The sequence below is a fragment of the Drosophila erecta genome, unplaced genomic scaffold (genome assembly GCF_003286155.1).
Source record: "Drosophila erecta strain 14021-0224.00,06,07 unplaced genomic scaffold, DereRS2 tig00000092-arrow-pilon, whole genome shotgun sequence".
NCBI lineage: Eukaryota > Metazoa > Arthropoda > Insecta > Diptera > Drosophilidae > Drosophila > Drosophila erecta.
In genome coordinates, this window is record NW_020825207.1 from 4822810 (window position 1) to 4849959 (window position 27150).

General features: G+C 46.1%; 2 protein-coding genes across 2 annotated transcripts; one reads left to right on the plus strand and one right to left on the minus strand.

Moving 5' to 3' along the window:
• Positions 1-5434: 5434 nt before the first annotated feature.
• On the minus strand, positions 5435-23500 carry LOC6546774 (tyrosine-protein kinase-like otk). The gene is made up of 7 exons (XM_001975965.3): positions 22496-23500; positions 17640-17774; positions 17411-17572; positions 9061-9950; positions 6729-8161; positions 6338-6674; positions 5435-6145 (listed from the first exon to the last, which is right to left on the minus strand). Exons 1-7 carry the CDS (start codon positions 22545-22547, stop codon positions 6053-6055), a joined length of 3102 nt encoding a protein of 1033 aa, XP_001976001.1. The 5' UTR covers positions 22548-23500; the 3' UTR covers positions 5435-6052.
• A 64-nt stretch (positions 23501-23564) lies between these two features.
• On the plus strand, positions 23565-25740 carry LOC6546773 (tyrosine-protein kinase-like otk). The gene is made up of 3 exons (XM_001975964.3): positions 23565-24090; positions 24159-24652; positions 24812-25740. Exons 1-3 carry the CDS (start codon positions 24021-24023, stop codon positions 25544-25546), a joined length of 1299 nt encoding a protein of 432 aa, XP_001976000.1. The 5' UTR covers positions 23565-24020; the 3' UTR covers positions 25547-25740.
• The last annotated feature ends 1410 nt before the right edge of the window (positions 25741-27150 follow it).

The window sequence follows — 27150 nt, forward strand, 5'->3', positions numbered from 1 at the left end:
GCTGCCTCCTCTGTGGCTTGGCGTCTCGACAAATGTGCTGAAAAAAATATATATTATAAAAATCCACAAAATATTCTTAGGAATAAGGAGCAAATGACGAAAAAGTTGCATTTAAAGTTGTTAATTAAACATTTATGAAGCAGTTGACTCGAGTTAGGTACTAGGCAATAAACCTTAGCAACTTTGGCAAAGTATGTACAATCAAAATCGAAAGTTACCAATTTTCCACAGTGTAAATGTTCATTCAGTGCTACTCCGCAAAAGTGAAATGTTTTGGGTTGCAGTTTCTACTTTGCATTCAATTAAATCCGGACTCGAAGTAATTGCCAAGTAAATACGAAGAGCAAACCAAGACGGCAGTAGACTATAAAAATGCTTGACAAGATAACTTTGCCCGGAGTTTGGTGGCTGGAAAATGAGGGGGAAACTCTGCATTTTTATTATTGATAAAATTTTGCTAAGCGACAACTTTTTCCGACCAAAGTTCGTGCGGGTTGTGACAACCCTTTGGCTCCTATTGAACTCATCCCTGTCCTCCTACGAATCAGTTTATTAAAATTCAGGACGAGCAGCAGCAGCCGCAGAAAGAAAATCCCGAGGAGCTCCATGAAATTGTATTACCAAAAATATTGAATAGGGGAGAGGAATCGGGTATAAATAAGGAAGTTGCGATAGGGACTTCCGAGGGTTCCAGCCACATGTGTCGCCTTTAGGGGCCAATCGATGGCTGGGATTGAATGGAGAAGGCAGCTGAGCCCGCGGGTGCCTACTCCTCCTACTCGAATGCCCCAGATACCCCAGATACTTGAGAAATCCTGTCGCACTGCGGTTCAATTCAATGATTTGTGGTCCTGGCTGCGTCTTAATTTATCCAGCATCTTGCTCAGCTCACACAAGACAATCGCCGCCTAATGGAGTGGGTTTTCGGGAAAGTTTTTAAAATACTTTTCAGTCGGTCTAGAAGTTTTGGCCAAAATCATTTGTATGCGGTTGCGAGCGTACAAGCAAACTTTCTGCACAGCGGGGAAATAGTTTGAAGAAATCGTTCGCCTTGTAAGGAAAAAAAGTGCCGGAAATGGGGAACAACTACAAGTTAAGGCTACTTATTAAAATCTCCCCTTGGCCCATTGAGCAATACAAGCACTTGGCAATTCTTTGAGCACATGTGAGCTCACTACTCGCTTTTTTCGGCTGAGCACTTGAGTTGCATTGTCCTTTTGTTCGGTTGGCTGCTCGTCTCTGGAAAACGGGTAGAAAGCTCGGTCCAAGGACCTTCCTGGCTGCCTGTTGGAATGTGTTGACATAGCGCTAAATTTTTCAGTTACTTTTGTTTGCCCTTCTGCCAGACTTTCTCCGACTTTCGCTCTTGTCTGTGAGTGTGTAGTTAAAGTTTGCCACTCTCTCTCTGCGGCATATTTGCTCGGGGCCAAAGGGCAAAAGCCCGCTTAATGCTCAAGTCAAATATGTTGGAGCGTTAGACTGTGAAAAAGGATTTGCGGCTAATCAAACAATATGCATAAGGCACTAAGGACATAACCCATTAAAATGGGATATTTACCTTACCTGTTATCTTGTAACATTTTTATGTGGTGGCATCTGATTTATATTTCTTGGAATTTGCTATGATCTTGAAGTGGAACTGGATTTTATGTGAGTTAATAAACTTATCAATGCTTCTATTGTTGCTGGCTTTGTTTAAAAATATTTTGCTGGCAATTATCTAGAATTATTTCCGAAATTCTCTCGCCCAACTCCACGTCGTCGAATTTTCCATTTCACAGCTTGCAGTTACCCAACGTTCCATTACCTGTTTTATATGTTTGCCCCCCGCCCACCTCATTGAACTTAAATGCCCCGTGGAAAAGAAAAGTTTGTCTTCAGTCTTCCTTGCGATTTTCCGTCGCTATCTCCAGGAACACTCCCATCCGTTTTGGCCGTGTCTCAGCCCACTAACTTGGCTCATTTACCGCTAATTCTCAGAATGCTGCAATCTCGTTTTGGCCAAAGACAATAGTCGGTGTCGAAGCTAATGCCGCTTAACCGTTATGGCCATAAAAAGGAGATTCCGAAACTTAACGCAAAGCGACTCAATAAGCGATGGGCAACATCACCTGGGCCTTTCCACCCGCCTAACCCTTGCCCGGCAAACCGAAGCATCAGCCGCAAAGTCCCCCAATGGACTGCTGACTCCGACTCCGACTCCATTGAGGCGTAAGCCTCTCGCAAACTCCATTCCATTCCAAATCAACTGCATTCCTAAGCCCTGTCAGGCATTTTATGGCCAACACGAAAGCTAAACTTTTGCCGAGGGAGTCGTAACCCCGCAAGGGAGCCAGCATGTCCTTGCCCCATGCCTCCTCGGTGCTCCTGGTTTTTGCCCGGTTTTCCCCGGTTTTCCCCTATTTTCCCTCCTGCTTAGCTGCGCTCGTAAAATTTTATGCGTTTTTTGCGCCCTACGCTCGGCGTTGAAAATGAAAATTGTTACTCCACAACAAGCGAGCTCACTCTCGGGTCGACTCCGGATCCGGCCTGCCCCCGGAATCCCATGCCCCGTATTTCAGCCAAGTCGAGTGCCGTGTCGACTGCCAGACGTGGCCAAGGGGTGGCACTTTGTTTGGCCCAGAGGTGAAAGCGCAGACGGTTGACAATTCATCGAAAAACAGCCAAAACTCCGCAAGGACAATATTCCATATTTTTTCGAACACATTCGGCAGTACCAATAGTTGGTGCTGGCTAAGTTAAAGGTATTCAAATTGTATAACTTAATTACATTACATTCTGGAAAAATTATGTTAAATTCGTGTATTTTATTGTATGGCACACGTTCTTCAGCATTTCATTTGAAATGTCAGCATTTTTTTCAAATTGTTTTCCCGCCAAAAATAGCTTGAAAAAAGTTGACAGCACGTTTTGAACTTGTCCTTTGTTTTGGTTGCTGCTTGCTTTTTATGACTGTGGGGTATTTATTACACTGAGCGGAAGGGAGGAAGCTTCGCCTGATGTTTCATTTCTGTCGTTTCGCTGGCTCTGTCACTTGCTTTCCCCACTTTCCCCTCTCTGCGCCGACCTGTGCGTTAATGAGTCAACACAAAAGGCTCAGCTGTTTGTTTAATGCATGTTCCACCCCTTTCAGACACCACCCCTTCAGGTGGCTGGGTGGTTGGGTGGTTGGGTGGTTGAGTGGTTGAGTGGGTGGGTGGAGTTTCAATGTCGCCTTTGTTACGCTACGCCTTGTCCAAATAGAGCAAAGTTTGGGCCGACTTTAAGGGCTCCCATCTCGCAGATTGACTGAAGCGAATCACTCCAGGTGGAAGGTGTCAGGACGACTTATCTTCGTTTATCCCTAATTACTGTGACCACATCCGATTGTCGTTTTCGTGAACTTGAAATTAGAGAGGAAGTTGGTGCTACAATATATTTGAAGAAGATCTCAAGTTTTTAAAGTTTTAAAGTACTATTGGTCGTTGCATTAAGAGAAAATAACGCCTACGACAATCAATAAGTTTCAAGTAAACAAGTTTAACACTCTTCTTATTTCCGGAATCTATGATTTTTGAACCCATCCAATAGCATGAAGCTTAAAATAACACAAAATCTCCTTCGTTAGTAAGATTATAGTCTGTAATTGACGATGTAAAATGATAATTAAGTGATATATTTCATTTTTAGCAACTTTACTATTTTATCAACAAAACTATTGCCCATCAAGACAGACTAGTTTTCTCCGAACAACCAGAATTTGAAGTGAACACTAATTAAAGCTATCGCATTTTTCTGAGCCAGCTTGAATTAATTAAGTAAGTTATGGTTTCCCTTTTGAGTTGCCTCACATTCAACATGCCCCAAAAACACAATTCAAAGTTTCCCTCTCACTAATTGTGCAGAAATTTTGCAAATGAAAGCGCCATAAAAAGCAGGGAGAATCCATAAAATTCTGCAATACACGCAGCCATAGGATTGCCATGGAGATGACTGCGTTATAAACGAGTCTGCGATGTGCTTCAATTATGTGCCAGGATGCTAGGATGCCAGGATGCCAGGAAGTTGGGAGGTTTCCCTTTTGCCACTTTTGCGGCTGCAGAAACTTTTGCCATGTGATGAATGCGAAAATATGTTTTCGGCGACTCCATAATGAGGCAACTCAGGAGCGGCAACGAGTTGCACCATCAATCTGCTGGCTTTCGAGTCACTTGATGGCTTTGCCGCTGGGCCTGTAAACAGTAGACGAGAAATGGAATGCGTAATTTATTTGTGCGTTTGTCCTGGCCATCGGTGCGTATGCGTAATGTGATGTTCCATTTATGCCTGCGCCCAGGTAAAAGGCATAACAAAGTGGTGTAGGTCATCCCGCCGATGGCCCATGCGGCGTATGAGTAATGCACATTTTACGCCTGAATTGCCAAAGCCATTTTTACCGTCCGCCATTTGCGTTCTCTCTATTTATTCCCTTTCTGCCAGTGGCCCGTATAAAATATTAATAAATTGAAAGCCATGTGAAATGGCATTTTTATGTTTTCCTTCTGTCGAGCTTAGGCTTTTGTTGCACAGCTGTCGTTCCATTACAAACATTGCAAATATTGCGCATACGCCATGTGCGGCAGGGCGTGTATTTTATTTTTGGCAGCTTTACCAATTGCGAATGCAGTTGAGCCTTTGAGTTACGCAAGCAGAGAGCAGAGCTACCATTTAGCTCGTTCGCTAATGCTTTTTTTGTTTAGAAGTTATCAAGGAGTTTTCGTTTGAAAAGTGCCTATAGGGAAATAAATTCTTTTTAAAGCAAACATCTTTTTATGTTCCCTCTACATATGAAAAGGGTATCAACTCCTCTGCCATCCCGTTCCGACATATCCCTGCCACACTTCCTGCTACCAACTGTTCAATCAACCTTTTTTCGGAGGCATTTGATATTCATGACAGGCAGATATTTGTACGTGCCAGGAAAAGCTAAGCAGCCTATCCACTGGGCTAGGAAAATGGCAACTCGTTGTGTCACGGTGTTGTTTTTGCTGCTGATTCAAATGCAAATATTACTTGGATTTGGTCCTGGCCAAAGTTTTCGCACGAGGAAACTTTGTTGGCTACGTAGGCGCTGGAACTTCCGGAGCGGCAAAATCTGGGAAAAAACGGGGAGTGCGGCGACTTTAAGCCCCAATAAGCCGAGCCAACTTTACGGTTTATTGCCATGTTTGTTTGTCAATCGTTTTGGGAAAAGACGTGGAGGCAAGACGGCCCAGTCCGACATTCAATAGGCGCTCATTTTTCAAATCAAGTGAAGTGTGAATGAGCCAAGTCCGCTGGGCCCAAAGGACCCTCAACAAATTTGCCATGCCAAATGAAATGGCCATAAAAAATAGTAGCCCACGAAGGTTAGCTCTCCCTCAGAAGACCAAAACTTCTCGGTCTTCCTTCGATATAAGGACGAGACTTTAAAATGTTGCTTTCTGATTAAATTTATTTATGCGGGTTTATTTAAATGTTTTGTAAACATGCATCAAAGCTTAAATGGCTAGTCATAAAATTGTTTCGGCTGGTTCTTCTTACGCATATAAGTGTATAACTAGGCGGTGTGATAAAATATGTGGGTGTGGGGTGTGATTTATATTTAATGCTAAACTTAAATTTTGGCTTAGTTCTTGCTAGGTTGGAAAACAATGAATTCGCTCGTTGTTTGTGTGATACATGCGTGTATGTTTGTGTGTCTATACCTACCAATTTAGCTTAGAAGTGGTTATTAAATGCAGACGTGGGTTAAAATGATCTAATCCTAGAAATGCTTCAACTGGTTCAAATGCATATTTGTGGCAGATATTATGTACATTTTAGCTGCATAAGTATATGCAGCACCACGCAATACTTTTCTCGAAGATATCCCCATTCCAATGCACTCTGTATATACTATATGTATGTCGTGTGTTTGTACAGTAACTGCTTATGTAAGTTAGCCATCGGCCACCAAGTGACATCCTTCGAGCTTAAGACTAGGTTTTCGCGGGCAGACACTTAGACAATACTACGAATTACTTTTTGGCATGATCGAGCCATCAGTCTGGCCTCACTTCTCGACACTCTGCATCGCCTTGCTCAGAGCAGCTCCTAGTTGGCTGAACGAGGGTCGCTCCTTGGGATTGGACACCCAGCAGGACAGCTGCATGGAGACGGAGAAAAGATTAGATCTTGTTTATTATTCCTGATAATCATTAGGCCCCAGATTACCAATAGAAATGGGCATCCCTGGTAACCATTAAAATAATAATTGATAGCAAAGTAGCTAATATTATGCTAAATAAAATCCACTTAATTTAATTGAAATTTGCCAAAAGCTGTGAAGGATGCTTACCAGTATCTCTCGGAGGCTGTCGGGCGTCGCCTCGGCCACTGACCACTCCAAGGACCCTGCCTGCGAACGCTGCACCACCTGCTCGTTGGTCAGCTCCTCGTGGGGCAGCTTGGTGGCCTGGTTGAAGAGCTCCCACACCACCACGCCGTAGGCGAAGATGTCGCTCTTGGTGGTGTACTCGTCCTCCTGGATGCACTCGGGCGCCAGCCAGCGGATCGGGAGCAGCGTGTTGCGGTGCTTGTGGTACTCGCGGCTGTACTTGTCCTTGCAGAGAGCCGGATAGGATACCTTCACTATAAACTCACTGGAGATCACGCAGTTCCGAGTGGCCAGATCCCTGTAAGGTAAATCATTGCCAATTGGATCTGTGAAGATGGTGCTCCTAACTTACCTATGGGTAAACCGAGCTCTGTAGATGGCGTCCATGCCCCGGGCGATTTGATAGGCCACGGCCAAAACCTGACTGGTGGTCAGTGGCGGCGGCGAGGAGCTGCCTGCGGTGGCAGTGTTCACTTTCCCGGCGGTGGCCAGCAGGAACTGCTTGAGATCGCCCCAATCGGTGTACTCCAGCACCATGTAGTGCGGATCCTTCTCACGACAGAGCCCAAACAGACGTACGACACCCTTGTGCGAGATGGCGCGCAGCAGATCTAATTGTCGCCGAAACTCCTGGCAGGCCTGCTCATCCTTCACTTTGTTCAGGGCTTTGACCAGGACCAGCTGCTCGAGAGCCGACTGATTGTGCTGCTCCTGCTCCTCCTCCTTGATCTCCTCAATGTCATCCATGGAGGTCTTGGAGCGACGTTTCTCGTTTAAAGTACTCAGTGTGGTGCTTCCACTGCCGCTGCCTCCACTGCCATTTTCACTATTGCTGTGCTGCTTTTCCGTATCCGCATCCTTGTCCGTGGGCGAGGTGACTAGGGTAGCCTTAAGTTTGCCCACAAACACATCTCCGAACTCGCCGCGTCCAATTTGGATGAGTTCACTGAGCCCGGATCTGGGAAGAGCCAGTTGCTCGTAAATGTGGGCCGATTTCTTCGAGGCCCGCGACTGCTGGCTACAGGCTGTGTCATCTGACTTCTGGGCATCTCCACTGGACTTGGATCTGGATTTGCTGTGGCCATTGTGCTGCTTAGAGAGGCAGGGCTCCTGTTCAGAGCCCTTGCCATTACCAGCGGCATCGGGCTGATCCCCGCCAGCTTCCTTAGTGCTCAGATCGTTTAAACGGGCTTTTCTCGCTTGACGGCGATAGCGACACCACAACATTAGACCCACCACCAGAACTATGTAGGCCAGGGCCACTGTCATGGTGATCAGCACAGCTCGGGTGACCAGGAAGCCATCGCCACCGGACTCCTCTGGAGCGAAGCCGTCACCGGTCGTCTTCACCACCAACTGGACATCCTCTCGCTTAAGTCCGGCACTATTGCCAATTGTGCATCCGTAGCTACCCTCGTCCTCCACTTGGACATTCCGTATCTCCAGAGTGCCGTTCTCCAGGAACCTAAATCTTTCGCGGTCCGTGTTGTTCTCGCTCAGATACTTGAGATCCTTGTCCCACTGAATGGTCGGCTTGGGGTCCCCAATCGCCTGGCAATGCATCACCACGGTACCCTGCTCCGAAGTCTCGATGGGTCCCACTGGGGGCACACTAAACTTGGGAGTGACCACCACATTTATGGCCACGGTGGCATTTATCTGACCTTGGGTGTTGCTGGCCAAGCAAGTGTAGTTGCCGCGATGTTCCGAGTTCACGTTTCGGAAAATCAGTGTTCCATTGGCATCCACTTCCACTTGGTCGGGTAAAGTGCTGTTTTCCCCATCCTGCAGAGAGGTAATTTGTTGTTCTGTTAGATTCTTTTATGAGGATATATCCTTAAAAGTAGGAAACTAGAGGTATGCCATTTTATTGTTTATTTTTTATTGTCTCCACCACTCTCTGGGTTGCTTTTGATATTAAACCACTGGTGCTTTCCGCGGCATACCCACATTTCTGAATTTGAATATCAAAGACACATGCAAATTTATTATGCAATTTCAATCTGTTAATATCAAAGTTGAATGAAACATTTTTGGACCCGCATCTGCGAGAAATAGAAACAGACAGCTGACCATTACCAACCAATTTGCCAACGTGTGCCATGCGTTTTCATCAAAAATGCAGAAAAGCAGGCAAAAAGGACGCAATACACTTTGAACAGGTTTGAGCCAGGTTTGTTTTCGGCCAAATGAAAAACTTTCTTTGAAAGGGTTCGCTCCTCTTTTTTCATTCCCATTCCCATTCCCAAATAGACAAACAGTTGTCGAAATTGGTTGGCCATGGCAAACAGCTGGCAACACAAAACGCTCAATGGCCACCGAATGGAGTGGGTTCGTTTTTCGGATATTCGAGAGATAGAAGAAGGGTGCTTAGGCCAGATAGACTCAATAGAGTTTTGCATATGAAACGGTTTGTTTGGAGGACAAGTTTGCCCAGTGGCGCATTGCGCGTTTTTCAATTTGTCGGTGACATGTGGCCATCATTGCAGTGGAAAAAAGTGGGCAGAAAAGTGTCAGAAATGTCTAGCATTCCCATTTGGAAGCTGTCAAAATGAAGACCGAAGTGCCTGGGCAATTACTGAACAAGCGGATGTCAACCGGTTTTTTCTTCGACTATTACTAAATGAACGATTTCAAAAACTTCCCCAAATAAATACGTACTATATAATAGAAAAGTTACTTACCCTCACCCATTGCACCTGGGGCGTTGGAGTGCCCTGCGCCTTGCAGTGCACCTTGGCCACCACTGCATCCAGCTCCAAGTTCTTGGACGTGGGCTGAGGAACGAACTTCAGCTGTTCGATGACCTCCAGGACGCCGGGAGTTGAGCTAATCGGGAGATGGCCTTCCAGCTGCAGCTGACACTGGTACTGGCCCGCATCGCTGGCAATAATGCTGGCAAAGCTTAGGGTGCCATTCTGTTTGTGGAGCACTAGCCTGGCATCCTCCCGCAGCAGAGCATCCTTGCCGGAATCGAAGGAGTGACCTGTAATGGGCGCCGAACCACCCAGTTCCACTTGCCGCAGAAGTTTGCCATCCTTGCGCCAGCGCAGCTGGATGCGCTGGTTCTTCAGCTCGTCGGGAAGTTCATAGAGGCAGGTCAAAGCCGTGGGCTCACCCTCCTTGATAATCGACTGACCAACGGGTCCTTGCACAATGCGCAGATCCTCCGGCGCGGCGGGTAGTGCCTCTAGTCCAGCAGCTCCTCCGCGTTTCCCGCGGCACAGGAACGTCTGCTTATCCCAGGACTCCATCATCTTTTGGTTCTTCCGCCTCGCCAGTCTGGGCAGGCACTTCACACTGGACTGATAGGCGTAGCCCTGCTTGCTCATCACTCGACCCGCCGCATTGGAGGCAGTGCAGCGGTACAGACCATCGTCGTCGCTACCCGGCTGCCGGATTATCAGGCGGTGCTGGTCCAGCTGGACGTTCTTCCAGGTGCTCAGCTTCTCGCTGTTGCGATACCATTCGATCTCAAGCGGCTCCGAGTCTCCTGAGGCGCCCTCCACGTGGCACTTGAGCAGCAGCTCGTTCCGATTGCTGCCCAGCAGCTGGACACTGGCCGATTCAAGATCTGCAGGAAGGGAAGGGTATAATGGTGTTAATGGTGATTTTAGCATTCCAGGCATGTAAGTATATTAATTATCAACTACTACCTCTTAAGAAATACACATGTAAGATCTGCTTTAAATAATTTTTAATAACTAATTATACAATATATAACATTTCAAATGTTCTTTTAAGATATTAAATTGTGTAAGGACTAGAACCTCATTTGTATAATATTATACAAAATTATATATTATACAATTATAGGTAACATCTAAATATCTCACAGATATTTTCTGGCCGTGTAAAGAAGCAGCAGACGCGTAGATTGAAGCTGTGGAATGAGTGTGGGCTATAAACTAATTGAATTTATGCAAGACGCAGGCCGAGGGTTGCCACAGCAGTTTGGCCAGCGGAATGCTCGATGCCAGAGAAAAGAGAAAAGCCCCTTTAGTTATTGATCAGCCCGGTGAAACCGAATAGGCTGGCATTCCATAAATATGCATAATATATCCGGAAGATACATTTAGCCTTAATGCGTTTTCTTGGCTATGCGAATTCGCTGCGCTCGCTCCCCCTTCTGATTTCAGATTTTCTGCTTTCCGCTTTCCAGGGCCCCTTGGTTATACTTATTTCCCCTGCTAAAGTACGGGTATTTCGCGCGGCATTAAGTGCATTTTATCGTCAGTTCAGCGCCGAACACGACGCTGCAATCTTTGTCTTTATCGGCGCAGCCTGGCAGCCCATTTAAGGTGGCGAGGAAGCATAAATTGAACTGTCAGTCAGTCAGGAGAAGGCTCCACCTAGCCCCCACCGCGCACCCACCTTGCTGCCCATATGTAAATGCTCACATGCCCCCCGTTTTCCTGCCCGCCGGCTCTTCTTCCACTTCTTGGCCAGACGGAACGGAATGGAACGGTACTTGCCAACAATTGCCGCATGAGAAAAGAGTTTCTATGGCGCAAAAGAAAAGCGCATAAAAAATGGGGGGAAAAAAAACTGCAGTCCAAAAGAAGAATGCGCTGCTCTCTAAACTCTCAGCCATAGCATAGGGTTTAATTTATGTTTTAGTGGCAGCCGGAGGCGCAAGGGGCGTGGCCAGTCATGTTGCAGACACGCTAGCATACACAATCGCTGTACAGAGAAAAACCTCATAAGTGTTCTTGGATGCCAAGAATGGCGGGTATTCATTAAAATGGTTAAGATTGAAATACTAGCCATATAAATCTACGTCAATACTAATAATAGCAGTTTAGTTAAACGAAATATCTGCTGTTTGTTCCCTACATCTTAAATATTAATCAAATTTGGTGTGCATCCAATATCGTTTGAAGTAAAGTCGTCTTAGTAATATGGCCAAATTTCTCTGTGTGTGGCTTTTGTATGACCGGACTTTCATAATATCTTGTAGCTGCAATCGTGTAACTGCAGCCCATTGTGGCGATGTGAATGAGATACTTTTGTATTCGGAGCGATAATTGTCGGATGCCGAGCGATGCTGCTCCTTAAAGTTCTAATTTGGTATCCCCCCAAATAATTTATTCAAATTGTTTTCCTAGATTCTCTATTTGCCCGGGTTTTGGTATTCTGTATATATGTGATTGCCACAGCCTTCGGAGATGGTGCCATAATTTTCATAAAACATTTTTTATCTGCGGCCGAAGGAGCGCGCAGAGATCTAGGCAAATGGATGATGTATATTTTATGGATATTTCTCCTCTCTGCCTATCTGAATGTTTGCCAGGTCTTCTGGATGGCTGCGGTTTGCTGGCCGCGTTAGAGAAAATTTACATATGCACATAAATCTTGTTTGGGCACCGACTTTGTTTGCCTCTCGCAGAGTCAGTGAACAAAAAATGCCTCTAAATATTTGTAGACACTTATTTGGTGGCAGGCAATGGAAAAACAGAACCAAACCCGAACCGAACCAAACCGAACCGACAGCAACAACTCAATAAACAGAGCCCTGTCTTCGTCTCCGTTTGGGGAAGTGTCAAAAGTTTGAAATGTGTTTGTATATTTGCTCTTCTTGGGGCACGTCCGTCAGCTCGACGACGACTTTGTATGGTGGTACGTACCGATGGATACTCGTATACTCCGTGGGCCTGTGGCACAAAGTTTTGGTATATGTTACGACTAAAATGACAGTAGAGTGAACTAATTGGCACTTAGACAGCCGAGGAGCAAAAGTATCTAATGGATGGCCAAACAGGGGGGTTAAGTGTGGAACGGATTCAACTCGCCACTCGACAGGTAAACACAGAAGTATCTGATGGGTAGGCCTTTTAACACAGAAGTGGGGAAATGTTGCTTAATGATATTCGTATTTTGGTTAAAGAGGTTGGGCATTTGCTACGGTTCGTAAGTAAAAGATTTTATCGTGCTTTATGTACGATTATAATCTTTGATGAGTAAATCCTAACAATATAAGTGCACAAAAGCCAGAGATAATGATGGAGCGAGTTAAAATCACGTTTAAACTTACATACTAGTCTTACATCCCGTGGCTTTAAGTAGCTAAGCAGATTTCTGATGTATCTTCAAGATACATAGCTCGTTTAGCAGCGTTACTCGTGCTAAATCTCTATCTCTTCCCGGCTTCATGCTGAGATACCTCTGGGATCTTAGGAACTATTATATCTTATAGCCTCTTATAGGCTGACTAACATGCGGCAGGACTAACTGTAACTTCAATTACTAGCAAGCCGCGAGTCGTTAATTAAGAAGCTTCTCATTAGTCTGATGCATGCATCGTCAGAGGCAGCAGATCTTTTGACACCTCTGGGATGCAGTCGTATCTACATGTACCTGTGGGCGTGGGAGGGAGTGCATAGTGGGGGAGAAGGGGCTCCGGAGTTACAGGAGGGGTCGGAAGGCGGCCGTCATTCACACGTTGAACGTGCAAGTCGAGGTAAACACTAAACACTGGGAACGAGGAAAAATAAGACGGCGTAAGCCAACGCGACTCCGAAACAAAATAAATTTGTTAAACTTTTCGCTGGCCATGGATGGAGCATAAACCACAATCGCTGTAAACAATTGCCGGAATGCCGGGGAGTGTGGGTAGGACCCATAAAAAAATAGAGACGGCTTGGGTAAACAAAGTGGAAGTAAACGTCGAAAGGCGGGCGGAATTATAGATATCGAAATTGACAGTTCCCCCGAGCGGATCGTTCTTATCGGCTGGGTCTTGGGAACCCCTTCCCCCAGAACTTCCCCCTGCCCCTCCCGTTCCCCAGCTCCACAACTGGAGGAGCAAGAACCCAGAGGCGGAATAAGTGTGCCGACTGCGTCTTAGTTCGTCAACTGTGAGTCCGCTCCTCCCGATAAGATAGCTCGTTTCTTTTTTTCTGGAGCTGCAGTGCTGCAGTGCTGCACTTCTTTTTATCGCTCGCTTTTATGAAAATATAATTAATTGATAATCAAAAATAGATTATTTGGGCGGGCCGAGTTGGGAATCGAACTCGAGTGGTAGGGTTTTCAGCGCTGTCACGAATCCAAGTGGCCCATGTCCACCGAAAGATGGAGGGATGGAAATGGGAGCCCATAGAAGTGGCTGAGTTTCTGAAGTGGCCGGCGGTAATTGTGAACGTTAATGGACTTACGCAGCCCTTCTCTGCTTCCATCCAGCCATCTAACCAGTTGTCCCACTGGACACTGGCCAGTGGTCACTCCACTCCACTCCACTCCATTTCACTTTAATTGGCTGGGCATTCTGTGTGTGCGGTGTGTGCACAAAGCGGCTTACAAGTTATTGACCCATTTCACAAATTGGCGCAGATGAAAGAGGGAAATGCATCACAATCGCTTGCAGATATTTACTCAACAAATGAACTATTTGGCAGATCGTTTGCCTCAGATACAAATCGATGAGTGGCTTTCATCTGCGGATTTCGATATCAATGGATTTCAGATTTTCCTACCCATTACCCCCAGCTCTCCGATTTCGCTGGCCAGCCATTTATATTTATGGAAAATTTATGGCGACTGACCGGAGCGCATGCGATGTGTCCTGCTCCACACAGCGTTATCGTCGGATCTTTAATTAAAGTTGGCCAGTCGCTGTCTCAGCACCCCAAACGTTTTTCAAATTAAAACGTTAAACATTCGATTATCGCACATTGTCTGCCCTCTGGTTTCCCAGTGGCTGCTGTGACCTTTGCCCCTTGCGAGGGCAGTTGGCCCCCGTTTTAAACGGGGGATTTCCTGAACTACGCCCCTGCTGCTGCTGTTGGCCTGTAATGCTTTCCCCAAAAGTTGCTAATGATCAACTCGTGTAACAGCACAGAAAAGCTAAAAGTAAAATAAATGCCAAAAAGGAATATAAAGAAAATCCTAGAGTTAGGAAAAGAGTGGTTGAAAGAAATGCACAGAGAGAAAATTGGTCGTTGCTAAGGGATTTTTATGTTTCAAATCTACTCTTAAGAATCTGTAATTAAAGCTGTGAAACTAATGTCTAATTTTTTGCTTGTCAACGTGAATTAGTTGTTAAACTTCTTATTTAAATTTCTAAATGAAAACTGGCATTATCCTTGCTGTGTAGAGAGGAATAGAAATGGAGAGAGGACGCAGGATAGCGCGCCAAAAAGTTGGCTACATTTTCTGTTTGCGAGCTCGTGTCTGTTTTTCTGTTTTTCGGTCTGTCTGTCGTCGTCCCCTTTAATGTTCTCCGAGCTCGGCTCGTAAAATTTTATGCGTTTTTCCGGCATTCACAAAATGAAAATTATCCGGTTCCCCCCGTCACCCGCTCGCGAGACTCCCCGGGCATCCCGTTTCACCCCCGCCGCATCCGTAAAATAAAAACCCAACTTGCCAACTGCAGTCAACTTGAACTTGTGTCTAGAGCACAGATACAACAGCGGGGCAGAAGTCTATATGTGATGGGGGTGCCCGGGTGCCGGGCGCCCGGGCGGTCGATTTGAGGGTTGCTTTTCGTCCTGACATTCCCCGGCAAATTCCGCCCTGGTTCCCTTGTCCTCTTCCCTGTCCTCGTCCTTGGGTGTCTTTGCATTTTGTTTGGTTTTTATGACTTTGCTGGCTGTTCGGTTGCCATTGTTGCTGCTGCCATTTCTCATTTTATGTTTATGTTTCGTGTTAATGTTGCATTTCATTTCCCCCATACATTTCAGCGCACAAACACATTTCCCTCTGGTTTCAGCCACCAGCTCCGCTCAGCTGTTCAATGGTTAGTCTGTGTATCCTGGCTGAGTACTGAGCAGCGAGTCCTGCGAGTCCTGCGAGTCCAACAACCCCTTTCGCTGAGCAAATGTTTGGAATGTCCTGTCCCCCGACCCCTCGTCCTCACAGGAGCCAGTCGTCTGGTTTTGGTCTGACGCGGCTGCTTTCTTCTTGGCCCTTGTTTTTGGCTCTGACTCGCTTCTGGCTCCTGGCTTTATTGCTGTCTGTATAATTTCTTAGCTGTCAGCTTAATTCCTTGTAGTCATCGGTTAGTCGCCGGGCACTGTCAGCATTTGTCTTCCCGTTCGTTATGAGTCCCGAAAAAGAGTTTCACTTGATTTGGCCGCTAGGATTGCAACCATACTTGGCATTTCCATTTGCATTTATCGGCTGAAATAGTTTTGCTTATATAAAGTCCAACCTTCTATCTATATAGTTTCAATATCTAAAAGTTTTTTAAATAAATTTCTTTAGGTATACGATTATTTTGCTTCCATTCTATTCGATTTCCCATCTAAAATGTTTATGTTCCATCTCTCTGGTATTGTTGACCATGCAGAACTACATATTCCTCTATCTAATGAGCTTTTACCAGATTGAATTTTCTTTCCACACCCTTTTCTTCCTTTAAATCCCCTTTGCAAATTTGTTAAATGTTGCAAGTGAAAATGACACTTTTCTCGCGCTTAATTGAACACTTATTTTCGAGGAAAGTGCAGACGGGAAAATACCGGCTAAGACAAAGCAGCCAGGACACAATGACGACGACTCCTGAATAACAGGAGCAACGACACCATCCCCAACTTTAGTTCCATGCATATCTTAATAGTTTTTGTCTGCTCCACAAGAATTATGAGATTGATGCAAGCTGGGCAGGGGGTGGTAATCACATAACCCACTTAGCTTCAGCTGGCGCCAAGATACATCCCCTCCCTCGCTTCGAGATACAAAAACGTATATACACTCTGCACGCTTTTCAGCAGCAGCTGCTGCTTTTTCGGGAGGAGCTGTGGCAATTAAAATCAACTCCCGAAACTACAAATTAATTAGTTAATTAATTAGCTAAAAACACTTGAGATGGGGCTGGTGTATAAATAGCGCCGGCGGGGGGAAGTTGCCATTGCTGTTGGGTGGCTTTGATCACAGCTCGCATGCCGTGGCCGCGCTGACAGCCCAGCTACAGATACAGATACAGATACAAACGCAGATGCAGATGCAGATGCAGTTGCAGATAGCAGATATATCTGCCATATATGTAGGAGATCCCCCAAACACATGCACTCCAGATTGTGCATAAAACTCGCGTTTTGTTTACATGAAAGGGGAAGACGGAGGAGTAGGGGCGTTGGTGAGCTATTTGGTAAATTTATGCATTTTTCTGCTTAAAGGCAACTGCAACTAAATGAACATCAATCACGTGACGCCGCGGCCTCAACACGAGGCCAAGAACTGCAACTGCACTTGCTACTTGAAGGAAATCAGCGGTGCACTGAGAAATATTTTATCTAACCGCATAGGCTGCCAAAAACTTGGTCTTGTATAGATGAAGATATGTCTTGATTCTTTAAGCTCAGTTACAGATGCAAGCCAGTTAAAAAAACTGACTTTTGCGTAAGACCAAGTAATCTTTTTCCGTGTGGTTCCTCTACGACAGGGTCTTCTTCTTCACGGTCCGATGCATGGGATGCATTCTGTGCACTGCACTGCACTTCCTGTAGCTCTGGGCGCGGGGTCATGGGAGGGGGTCTTCGAAAGGGGAAGGGGCTTGGTTGCATGGGATCTGACGCATGTACATCAAAACTTTCGGTTTTTATCTTTCATCGGCTGGCTGGGCTGCGTTCCGTTCGCTTCGGTTGCGTTTTTATGCCTCTTTACCTTTTCTTATTGCCTTGTGGTTTGCCGTATCTAAAAAGGAGTTGGGGTGGGGAGGGGGAAGGGGGTGGAATACCATTAAATGCAGCATTAATCAAATGAATTTGCCCTATGCATAGCAATTACACGCAGAGAAACCAGCGAGCAACGCAAGAGTGCAGAAGGTCATATCATTTCAGCTGATTTTTTATTGCTCAAGCTCTTCTATAGAAACTTCTATTGAAATTTTTTGCAGTGCTCGCAACTCCCCGCATACAATTCAATTTCGCTTTGTTAATTTGCACAAGCAAAGACAGATTTGCTGTCGCCCTTAACCATCAGTCAATTTGCTTATTGCGAACAATTGCGGGTCCGATAGTGGAAGTGGCTTGGGTACTGGGATTGGGATTGGGACTGGAGCTGGAGCTGGAGCTGGAGCTGGGCATAACTACTTACATATCACGCTCAATTTGGCGGGCGGAGACGCCTCCCTGGCGCCGCTGGCCAAATTTGTCGCGATGCAAACATAGCTGCCCACATCCTCTGTGCGCCGCGCCGCCTCGATATGCAAATTGGAGCCGATTTGATGGACACGCTTGTCATACGCAATCCGATGACCTGGAACGGATTGCAAGGAAGGCGAATGCTTAATGCACGTCCATGGGATATGTAAATCGCTGCTCACCATTATGCAACCAGTCGTAGTGCAGTTCGCTGTAGGAGTCGGTGGACTCGCACTCGAACTTCACGGATTCGTTCTCCACCACGGACTGACTTTGGGGCAATCGCTGGAAACGCGAGGAGCTGGCCCAAACGGAAGCTGTAAGTACAGAAATAACGAGGGAAATTAGTAAGCTCTATCTAATTACAATCACTAACCATTATCCCGACTGAAGGGCGAAATTGCAGCTTTGCAAAAGTCCTTTAAATTTAAATTAAACAGCCGATGGCTCATTGAACAATTTTGTGTAATTAACTGAAAAAGTGCATTAGCCATAATTTCGTTTAATTAAAGTGGTTTAAACAAATTAAATGCGCGTAAGCTGCTTAAATTACAGTGTTTAACGCAAATGTAATTTTGTAAATCGCTTTGCAAGGCCAGGAACACAGAAACACCAGCAACAAAATACTCAAAAAAGGGCGGAAGCGCAAAAAACAGAGGCTCTATGGAAATCAAAAACAGGTTTTTGAATACTCTAGGGCGCCAATGATTAAGGCACTTATTATGTAGCATAAAACTAAATTATGAAACATGCTTTTACACAACATTTAATGGAATAAGCTTAAGAAGTTTAACTCGAAGTAACTTTGCAATTAAAAACTTTAAACTTTAAATAATACGCTTGATAGAGTATCAGAAAAAGGCATATCGGAAAAACCAGCACCATTGCCGTCCAAAGTTGCGTGTCCTCAAACAAAATTACAATATGTGTATGAACAGAAAACAAACAAAAACGAATTCAGAGTTTTGTGCCAACATAATTAAAAGCCAGAAGGAAAGGCGTTTATAAAAAACAGGCGAAAAAATAAACGTTTTCCGAGGGAAAATCGGTTTTATTCATTTAATTTGTGTGTTTCTCTTTATTTTGTGAATGCAATTCGCTTATTGTATTAAATCAACAGCCGCGAATGCAATTTGCTGCATTTACCCGTAAAATTCAGCACTGGTCAGGTGTGGCAAATATGAATGCGATTAATGGCGATTACCCAATGAGCTGGCCAGAAACTGTAGCACCGATTCCAAAGGACCATTCCATATTAGAGGCTCCTAAAGAGGCTTAAATCAGACCACAAGTGGCGCCACACGAGGCTACAAAGTCGAGTGAATAGGGCATGCCAGAAGATAGCTCGCAACCGCAGCTCGAAACGAAAAGCAATTCAAACGCAATTATTTTTGATTACACGGGTTGGGGGGCAGGTACACAAAACACGAACCAGAACAAGAAGAGAACAAGAGCTACAAAACGGCCACCATTATATTTGGCCACTAATTGGAGCAATTTGAGACAACACCTCAGATTGCGGGGCTCGGGCGCAGTTGCTTTTGGCCAAGAGCACGACCGCGACGAGGAATCAATAAGCAGGCCCACAACAACGGCTACAACACCATTACTGGCTGGCCTTTTGGAGGAGGGGCTCCATGGGCTTCATATGCCAGTCACATCGCCGGCAGACGTGTTATGATACAAGGCCCAACCAAAAAGGCAGTTGGGCAGGCACCGGGATGCCCCTTCTCTGGCTGGGATCAGCCCTGGCCCCTGCTCAATCCTCCCCTGAATCGATTTAATTTGCCGTGCGGAAAACGAGTCAAGTCGATTCGATTCGAGACGAGGGAACAAAGTCAGTTACTGGGCGTCGATTAAAGAAATATGCGTCCCGCTCCGCAGTCCGTTGATTGCGCTGATGTGGGCACAAAAATGCGTGAGGGTGCGGAAGACGCAGACGACGAAGACGAAGGGAGGAGGGGGGACCAGTGGAGCAGGAGGTGGGAGCTGTGGAGGAGCACTGGTGGCGCAGGAGCCGGGCAGCAAACTGAAAAAGTGTTGATGCTGCAAACATCAGCGACAGTGCCACGGAGCAGCGGGCAGTCCCGGTCCCAGTTGCTCGTCTCGATCTGTCTGTAGATATACACTGGCGAAAAATATTTAATGAATGATGAAATGAAAATAACTATTTCAAAGAATTATTGAACTAAATATTATTCACTTTAAAAAGCGCCAGCCATTTGGAAGCAGCTCCAAAAATTATACTCATATACTGACAAAAGATTATAATAATAAAAAGAATTAGTAGATGGTAAATGCAAATTGTGGATCTCGTTAACAACTTCTTAAAATTATCAAAAGTACGCTTCACAACTGATACGTTTGTAATCTCCATACTTTGGGGTATGTACTTGCAACTCTAAAGATTTATTTCGAAACTCGCGGCTATTTTCGCGGAAATCTTTCTCAGTGCATCAGGCCTTTCCCCACTTACCCTCTTCGCGGGTGTGTGTGTGTGTGATAATTAGTTCGTTTGTTTGGCTCGAATAACCGAAATCAGCAAGTCAGCAGCAGGCAGTATTACGAGTACCCACTGCTGAGGCCTCCTGCTCATCAGCATCTTGAGATTCAGATTCTGGTGCGGATACCACGCAGATGCGGACACAGATCCAACTTTGACTGCCACAAATGGTGCGGCAACATTCGTCGATTAAGCACAATGAATGCGAAATATTGTAGTAATAATCAGGCAACCCACTGTGGCAGCCACTTGAACTTGCCCCATGGGTGGCGTTTTGATTTGATTTTCGGTGTGTGGGTGGAGGGTGGCAACGGGATTGGGAATGGCAATGGCAGTGGTAATGGGAATGGGAATGGGGGCTAGAACTGAACTGTCACTCTGGAATGTTTGGCATTTGTCTGGGAAAAGCGGTGCCGGAAAACTGCAAGTCAACAGACAGACAGGCACTGAATGAAATGTGGAATTGTGTCTGACAATTACGCGTCAAACGTTTGATCTAGGGTTTTCTCAGGGGTAAAAATGGCCAGAAAAGGACTGGATGGTCTTCGATGGAGTTGGAATTCAATTTAGAGGTTACAGCACGGCTAATCACTCGCAAGGCTTTATTCTGGGATTTTTCCTTTCAGCTGCAGTCGAGCTTCTCTGTATCATTGCCTTTGTAGTTCAAGTAAAATTGGGAAATAAATTATGTTCTTACCAAATGAAAATTAAGGCAAGGCATTTATTCCCTTACCTCTTATGTGGTAAAAAATATCAATAATATATTTTTCTGTAAGAAATATCAAGCTGGCTAGATTAGCTTTTAATATTGTTAAGATCTTAAGCCAATCTTTAGCCAATCCACTAGGGTGCTGTGCACTCAGTGTGCTTCAAACGGGGACCAGTTGTTCACAGAACACAGCCTAATAAATTGGATTCCTTACAAGGCAGCATTAAATCCTGAAACTCGCTTTGTACGCCGGCTGTCTAAGCAAATGCATGACTAGTTCATACAATTTTCGAGAGAGCTCTCTGGCGAACTTTCGACTGGTGGTCTTTAAGGTTGCCGAAGGATGCAGACAGGCGGAAGGGCGAGGGGCGGGGGGTGCGGCTGTGGCTGTGGCAAAGGTTGGTGAAGGGGAGTTTTGTAGTTGCCACAGCTGCCCTTAATGTGGGATGTGCGATGCTTTTGCTTTTGGTTTTGCTCCTGGCCTGGCATGTTGCATGCAGCATTTTGCATGCTTGAATAACAAATTATGACTGCCACACAAAAGGAACTCGCACACTCACAGACACACACACACACACTGACAGCCACATTATTTGCCATACAAATAATGGACCTCTGTAGCGTTGCACAGATTTTGAAATATGCGAATCCGAATCCCCCTATCCTCGCTGTCTGCCGGCTGGCTTTTGTTAGCGGCTGTTTGCCTTTGTGCTACTTAACAGTCGGCAGTTCTCAGCTCTGTCCTGTCTCTCTCACACACACACACACACGCACGCACGCACACACATGCGTTGCTAAGGACCTCCGTTTGCATAATCGTGTCCCTCTTGAGACCCGAGATCCTCCTCCTCCGGCTTCGATCCTCATCCCTCCGGTAATCCCCGCTGTAAACTATATTTGATTAGCCGAAATTTCGGCGTCGCTTGTCTCACTTCAAGTGGGTATCCTGATCCTTGGCAGGATAGTCCTTTAATTTCAAGTGTGTGTGTGCTAGCACTGGGAAAAATATTCGGAAACACGTACTTAAAATAAATGCCTATTCTGAGAGAATTTAAGAGGAGAATGGCTTGAATGTAAAATGAGTTGGCAAAGAACTAAAATATTTCCTAACTTCCAAACATTTCTAGGGCGTATTTTATGAAGTTGTAATTTATGAATTGACTACTTTATCTTAATGAAAGTTTTTAATGAGCAACATCTGTCATTGGAAATAATAACCTGGCTGTAAGGACCTCATTGGTAGCCCGTCACACTTTTTTGCTTTCTTTCAAGCGACTTCATTTTGAACTGGGTCCTGAGACTCGTAATTTTCCAAATCGCTTCCTCTCCCGCTGCTTTCCTTCTCCTATTCCGAGTTCCAAATTAGTAATGCCAGCTTGGTGGCTCCTGGCTGACTCTTAATTGAGTCATTTTGCACGCCGCTTGCCTTTCAAATTGAATTGCCAGAGACAAAGGCTCTCTGGGTTTTCGGTCTTTCTTCGTAACACAAATAGCCCTCGAAGAATAAGGTAATAGGAGTAGTTCTGTATGGATGGCAGCAGAGCAGCAGAGCCCCGAGGTTAATAGAGTTCACATTATGGGTGGCCAACTTCCAACTTCCAAGTTGGAATGGCGAATATACAACGCAATACAAATGTTGTGATTCCTTTGAAGTGCCGAGCGATCCAGTTGCAAAGCCAATCTCCAAATGCCGCCATCGAAATAAGCAAATAAATGCGAATTGAAAACCCCTTAAATGAAATGAATTTGTTTGCAAAGAACCCCCAGAGAAATAGCAACCCCTCACGCAGCCCACATAATCCACATAATAGTAGCAGACCACTTACCCATCATCGAAGCCAAGACCAGGCCATATATTGAGATCATCCTGGCAGTCATCTGCGTATAAGATACAAGTATATATCCGCTGCACTTCGACACCTTTGCTCTCAATTAGCGACACAAAAATATAAGCACTCGCGTAGCGGATCAGTATCGGAAACGGAGTTTTATGGGGCTGGCAATCCGATGAATACACTCGCACATCCACCAGAGAGTCACTGTAAGTGCCGGCCACTCGAAAGTGCACTCAACGCATTTGTAAATATTCAATATTTGGATGGCACAGACGCACGACGACGACGATGACTACGACTGCCCTTTTCAGGGGCTTACCGGGTTTCACTGGGATCACTGGGATCCACCGGGTGTGGTGGTGGTGGTGGTGGTGGTGGTGGTGACTGGAGTCCAGGGCGGTTTTTTATGTTTACTGTGGACACTCAAATTAAATTGCTATTTACATAGTTGGAACGCATGAAATGCATTTATCACCGAACACACGAACTGATACGCCACTTGCTGTTTGTTGCTTTTTACAATTTTTTTCCGTTGACGCTGGTTTATGTTTCGTGGCTGCGTTTGCGTCTGCCTTTTTATCAGCGACCAGATTGACAAGCGACGGATACGGATACCGACAAAGGTATCTAGATACACAAAATGCAACGAAATGCTCGAAGACCGAAGGCCGCGCGGCGGAGGGGACAAGGAGCCAGCCCAACTGGGTTCAATTACCCAAGAGAACGCGAGCGCAGCAAATCAACTTAATTTGTATCTTAAAGATACAAGAGCCCGGCCGCATCAGCTGCATCCTTGGGCATCATCGCATCCCGAACCGGCTTGGTGGGTGATTTTTGGTCGGGGGCAAACTCGGGCCAAACAGAACGTATCGAAAGAACGGAGCGGCACTTGGATATCTCGCAGCCAAATGCAATCCAATCGAACCTCAATCTGAACTGCACGCGTTCGAAGTCTGTTTATTACTGCCGGCTGTTTGAAGTTGGTACTGGAGTTCCAGCGACAGCCGCCGCGAAATACCGGGAAATACTGGGTGCAGTCCAGGGCGCATGTGCCAACCAAACGCCGGCTGCCAGCGTTAAATTAGCCCGATGCGGCGTCAGTAGAGTTCCGAAACCGAACGCGGAAGGTTGTGCCCTGTGCCTTGTGCCCTGTGCCTGCGATAGCGATACCATCAGTGGCAGCGCTCGAAAGATCCCCGGGTTTTGCTACTGCGGCAGGATAATAAAGCGTGACGCGTGTGCGTAACATAAAAATAACCATAAACCAAATGCTCTCCACTCCGGGCGGAGTAAATGAAGTGAGGCGGTGAAGTGAAGTGAAGCAAGGGCAAAGCCGACTGCGAATACGAATCCGTAACAGAAAACCAAAAAGCAACGAGGGCAAACGGAATTCCTTCAAAAATCGGCAAATAAACAAGAGGAGAAAAACAAGAGCACACACCGGTTTTGTGCGAAAGAAGCGAAGGAAGACGCAGTACGAAGAGGCAGTGAAATCAAAAGAATTCTTCAGCTCGAAATGGGGCTGAACGGAAGACGATTGCTGGGCTGCGGCCTGGGATTCTTCTGCCTGATCTTCTGCTCTTACGGTGAGTTAAGGCGGCCGACTGACTCATCTTTCCCCATTCTTATAACTCCAACACCATCTGCCCCTCAGCCGCGCCGTCGTCATTTGCGGATGTGAGCATCTCAAGGGGCCCACAATCCTCGATTACCGTCAAGGAACAAAGTTCCCTGCAGTTGCCCTGTGACTACCAACTGCCGGATGGGCGTCTTCAGAAGAACAGCGTCTTGCTGCGCTGGCGGAAGGATGGCAAAACGCTGCGTCAAGTGGTGCTAGGCAGGATGGACAGCACCACCAGCGAACCGCAGCTGGAAACCATGTTGCGGGAGGATTCCCGCCTAGCCCTGAGCAGGGACACTGGCTCCCTGCAATTCAACAGCGTTCTGGCCAGCGATGCCGGTCAGTATCAGTGCCAGTTGATCATCGACGGCGCAGTGGCTGCCAGCTCCAGTAGTGGCTTGCTCATGGTTATTGAGCAGCTGAAGTTCGTGCCACAGCCAACCTCTAAGAACTTGGAGCTGGGTTCTCTCAGCAAGGTGCACTGCAAGGCACAGGGAACGCCTGCTCCGCAAGTCAAATGGATGAGGGTAAGCATTTCACTTTTTTGAGTGTTCGAATAAAATTAAAATTTCATTGCTTATCTGTGCACTTGAAAATCGTTCTTGCAAATTGCTCTTCCAAGATAGAAGCTTAGTTATTTAGCATCATGTTAACCTCATTACTAACATATAATTGAATCCCTCCAGGAAACCCAGCTGCCTCTCCCTGTAAACGTAACCGATCAGAATGGCACGCTGATTTTCAGCCAGGTCAGCAATGAGCAGCGGGGTCAGTACACCTGCATCGCCGCCAACAGCCAGGGTCAAATCACAGCCACCGTGTCCATCAACGTGGTGGTGGCTCCAAAGTTCAGTGTGCCGCCGGAGGGACCCATCGAGGTGGCGGAGGCCGGAACTGCCGTGATCCACTGTCAGGCGATCGGGGAACCAAAGCCCACGATTCAATGGGACAAGGATCTCACCTATTTGAACGAGAACAACACGGATCCGGAACGCTTTTCCCTGCTGGAGAACGGAACTCTGGAGATACGCAATGTTCGAGCGGAGGATGAGGGGCGTTACGGCTGCACCATTGGCAGCAGTGCGGGATTGAAGCGAGAGGACGTGCTGCTGGTGGTGAAGTCAAGTAAATCCGCGTCCAATTCGATTGTGACGCGGATCATCATTGTGATTATTTGCCTGGCCTTCCTGTACTTTGTGCTGGTGCTGGGCCTAAAGGTGTGGTACCGCTACCGCCGCCACCTGGGCAAGGTCCAGCTGGAAGATGGCCATGCCAATGGGCCCACCGATGGCCAGGAGCACGACCACCACGAAAACGAGCCCTGCCTCACGGAGGCCAACTCCAGCAAGAATCTGAAGAGCAAGCTGAGGGAGAGCACGATCCTGGAGCAGGAGTCGCAGGTGGCCGACGATATTGTGTGAGGAGCTGTACTCCTCCTGCGGAGTCACTTTTCAGCCACTTTCCATGATCTCGCTAAGCATCCTTAACATGCTGAACATGTTAAACTTGCTACACATGCCCCTCGAAAGTTACTCCGTTCTGTTGTTGAGAATCAAAAAGGAACTTGTGAAATCCCCAGAAATCTATTTGTATTTATATTTATCTAGTTCATATATATTTATATCCGTATATAAATATATGTATTTATGCATGTGTGTCTGTGTGTATATATCCCATGTACAGTTATTTTTTAGTAGAATAAATATTTTATGGCTCTCATAGAGCCCCATTTTATAGCGCAATCGTTTCAATCTCCTTTTTTGCGGGGGGCAGGCGTGTGCGGGGCTCGTAAACTTGCTGCGCTCCTCCGTCGTAAATTGGGAGCCCACTTGGCACGGCCGTAAAGCCCATGGAACCCGGATGAGTGTTCCACGGCTTTTTATGCGCTTTTTATGACGTACAACTTTGCTGCACATGAAGGCAGCCCCCCGATAAAAAGTCGTAAAACAGCTCGACATTCTGGCGTTTCTTCTTTCGCTTCATTAAAACAATGAAAGTTTCTTGATGGCAATGATAGGAAAATTTCGAAATCGATCAGGAAAATTTGTGTATGATTAGCTAGCAACTGGGAAAGGTACAAGTATCCTTGAACACGAAAGTCCCTTTACCATTTGCGTTGATTATTTTATTAGTTTGTACCATGCCCTCCCACGAGGTAGTCATCCCCCTTTGATGTACCATCACTCATCGTCTTGTAGCGAATTTGCCGCATTTCCAGCGACAATTTCCTCCAATTGCCAGCGTCTGCACTTAATCGCTTCATTTCCACGTCCATTGGCGTATTCCTGCCTGTTCGGGGCCTCAATCGCAATCGCAATTGCCAGTGTGCTTTATGCATATTTTACGGCTTTTTATAGCGCTCGAATAAACAGCGCACATCAAAGGCGATATCCAGAGGCAACTACACATGCGCAGGTTACTCCACCACCAGGCACCAGATAAAAAAGTAAGCGGCAAGTGCAATTAAACGACTGCGACTGCGACTGCGACCACCCCTGCCTGCATTTCCACCAGCCCATCCCACGGAATGGTTCGCTATGCTATGGAATGGTATAGATGGCATGGTGTGGCATGGTATCCTATGCAGCACCCCAACCTCTGTGTGTGTACGGTGCACCTACATATAGGCGATTTGCCTTTGATCTGCGGCGGCGACGACGACATCGACATGCATTAAAAACTTGTTGTTGGGGCCCTTCCGCTGATGTTTTTCCTCTTCTTCAATTTTCCTCCTATTCTTTTTTTGGTACTTTTTCGCCTTATTTGTTTATAGTAAGTGCGCGCGAGGCCTCCGCCCAAAAACACCTTCAAACGCTGTGCACTATGTTTATTTTGTTTAGTCTACGCAAAGGCCGCGTTACTAAAATTTATTTTAATGCCTTCTAATGTTTGATGTTTGCTGTGGGGAGCATTCCGATTGGGATTCTAGCCGGAATCCGTTGCAACTTTGGGATGCCCCATAAAATTATACGATTGTGAGGCGTTGAGTTACGGTAAGCAGTTCGAAATAATAACTTAAACATGT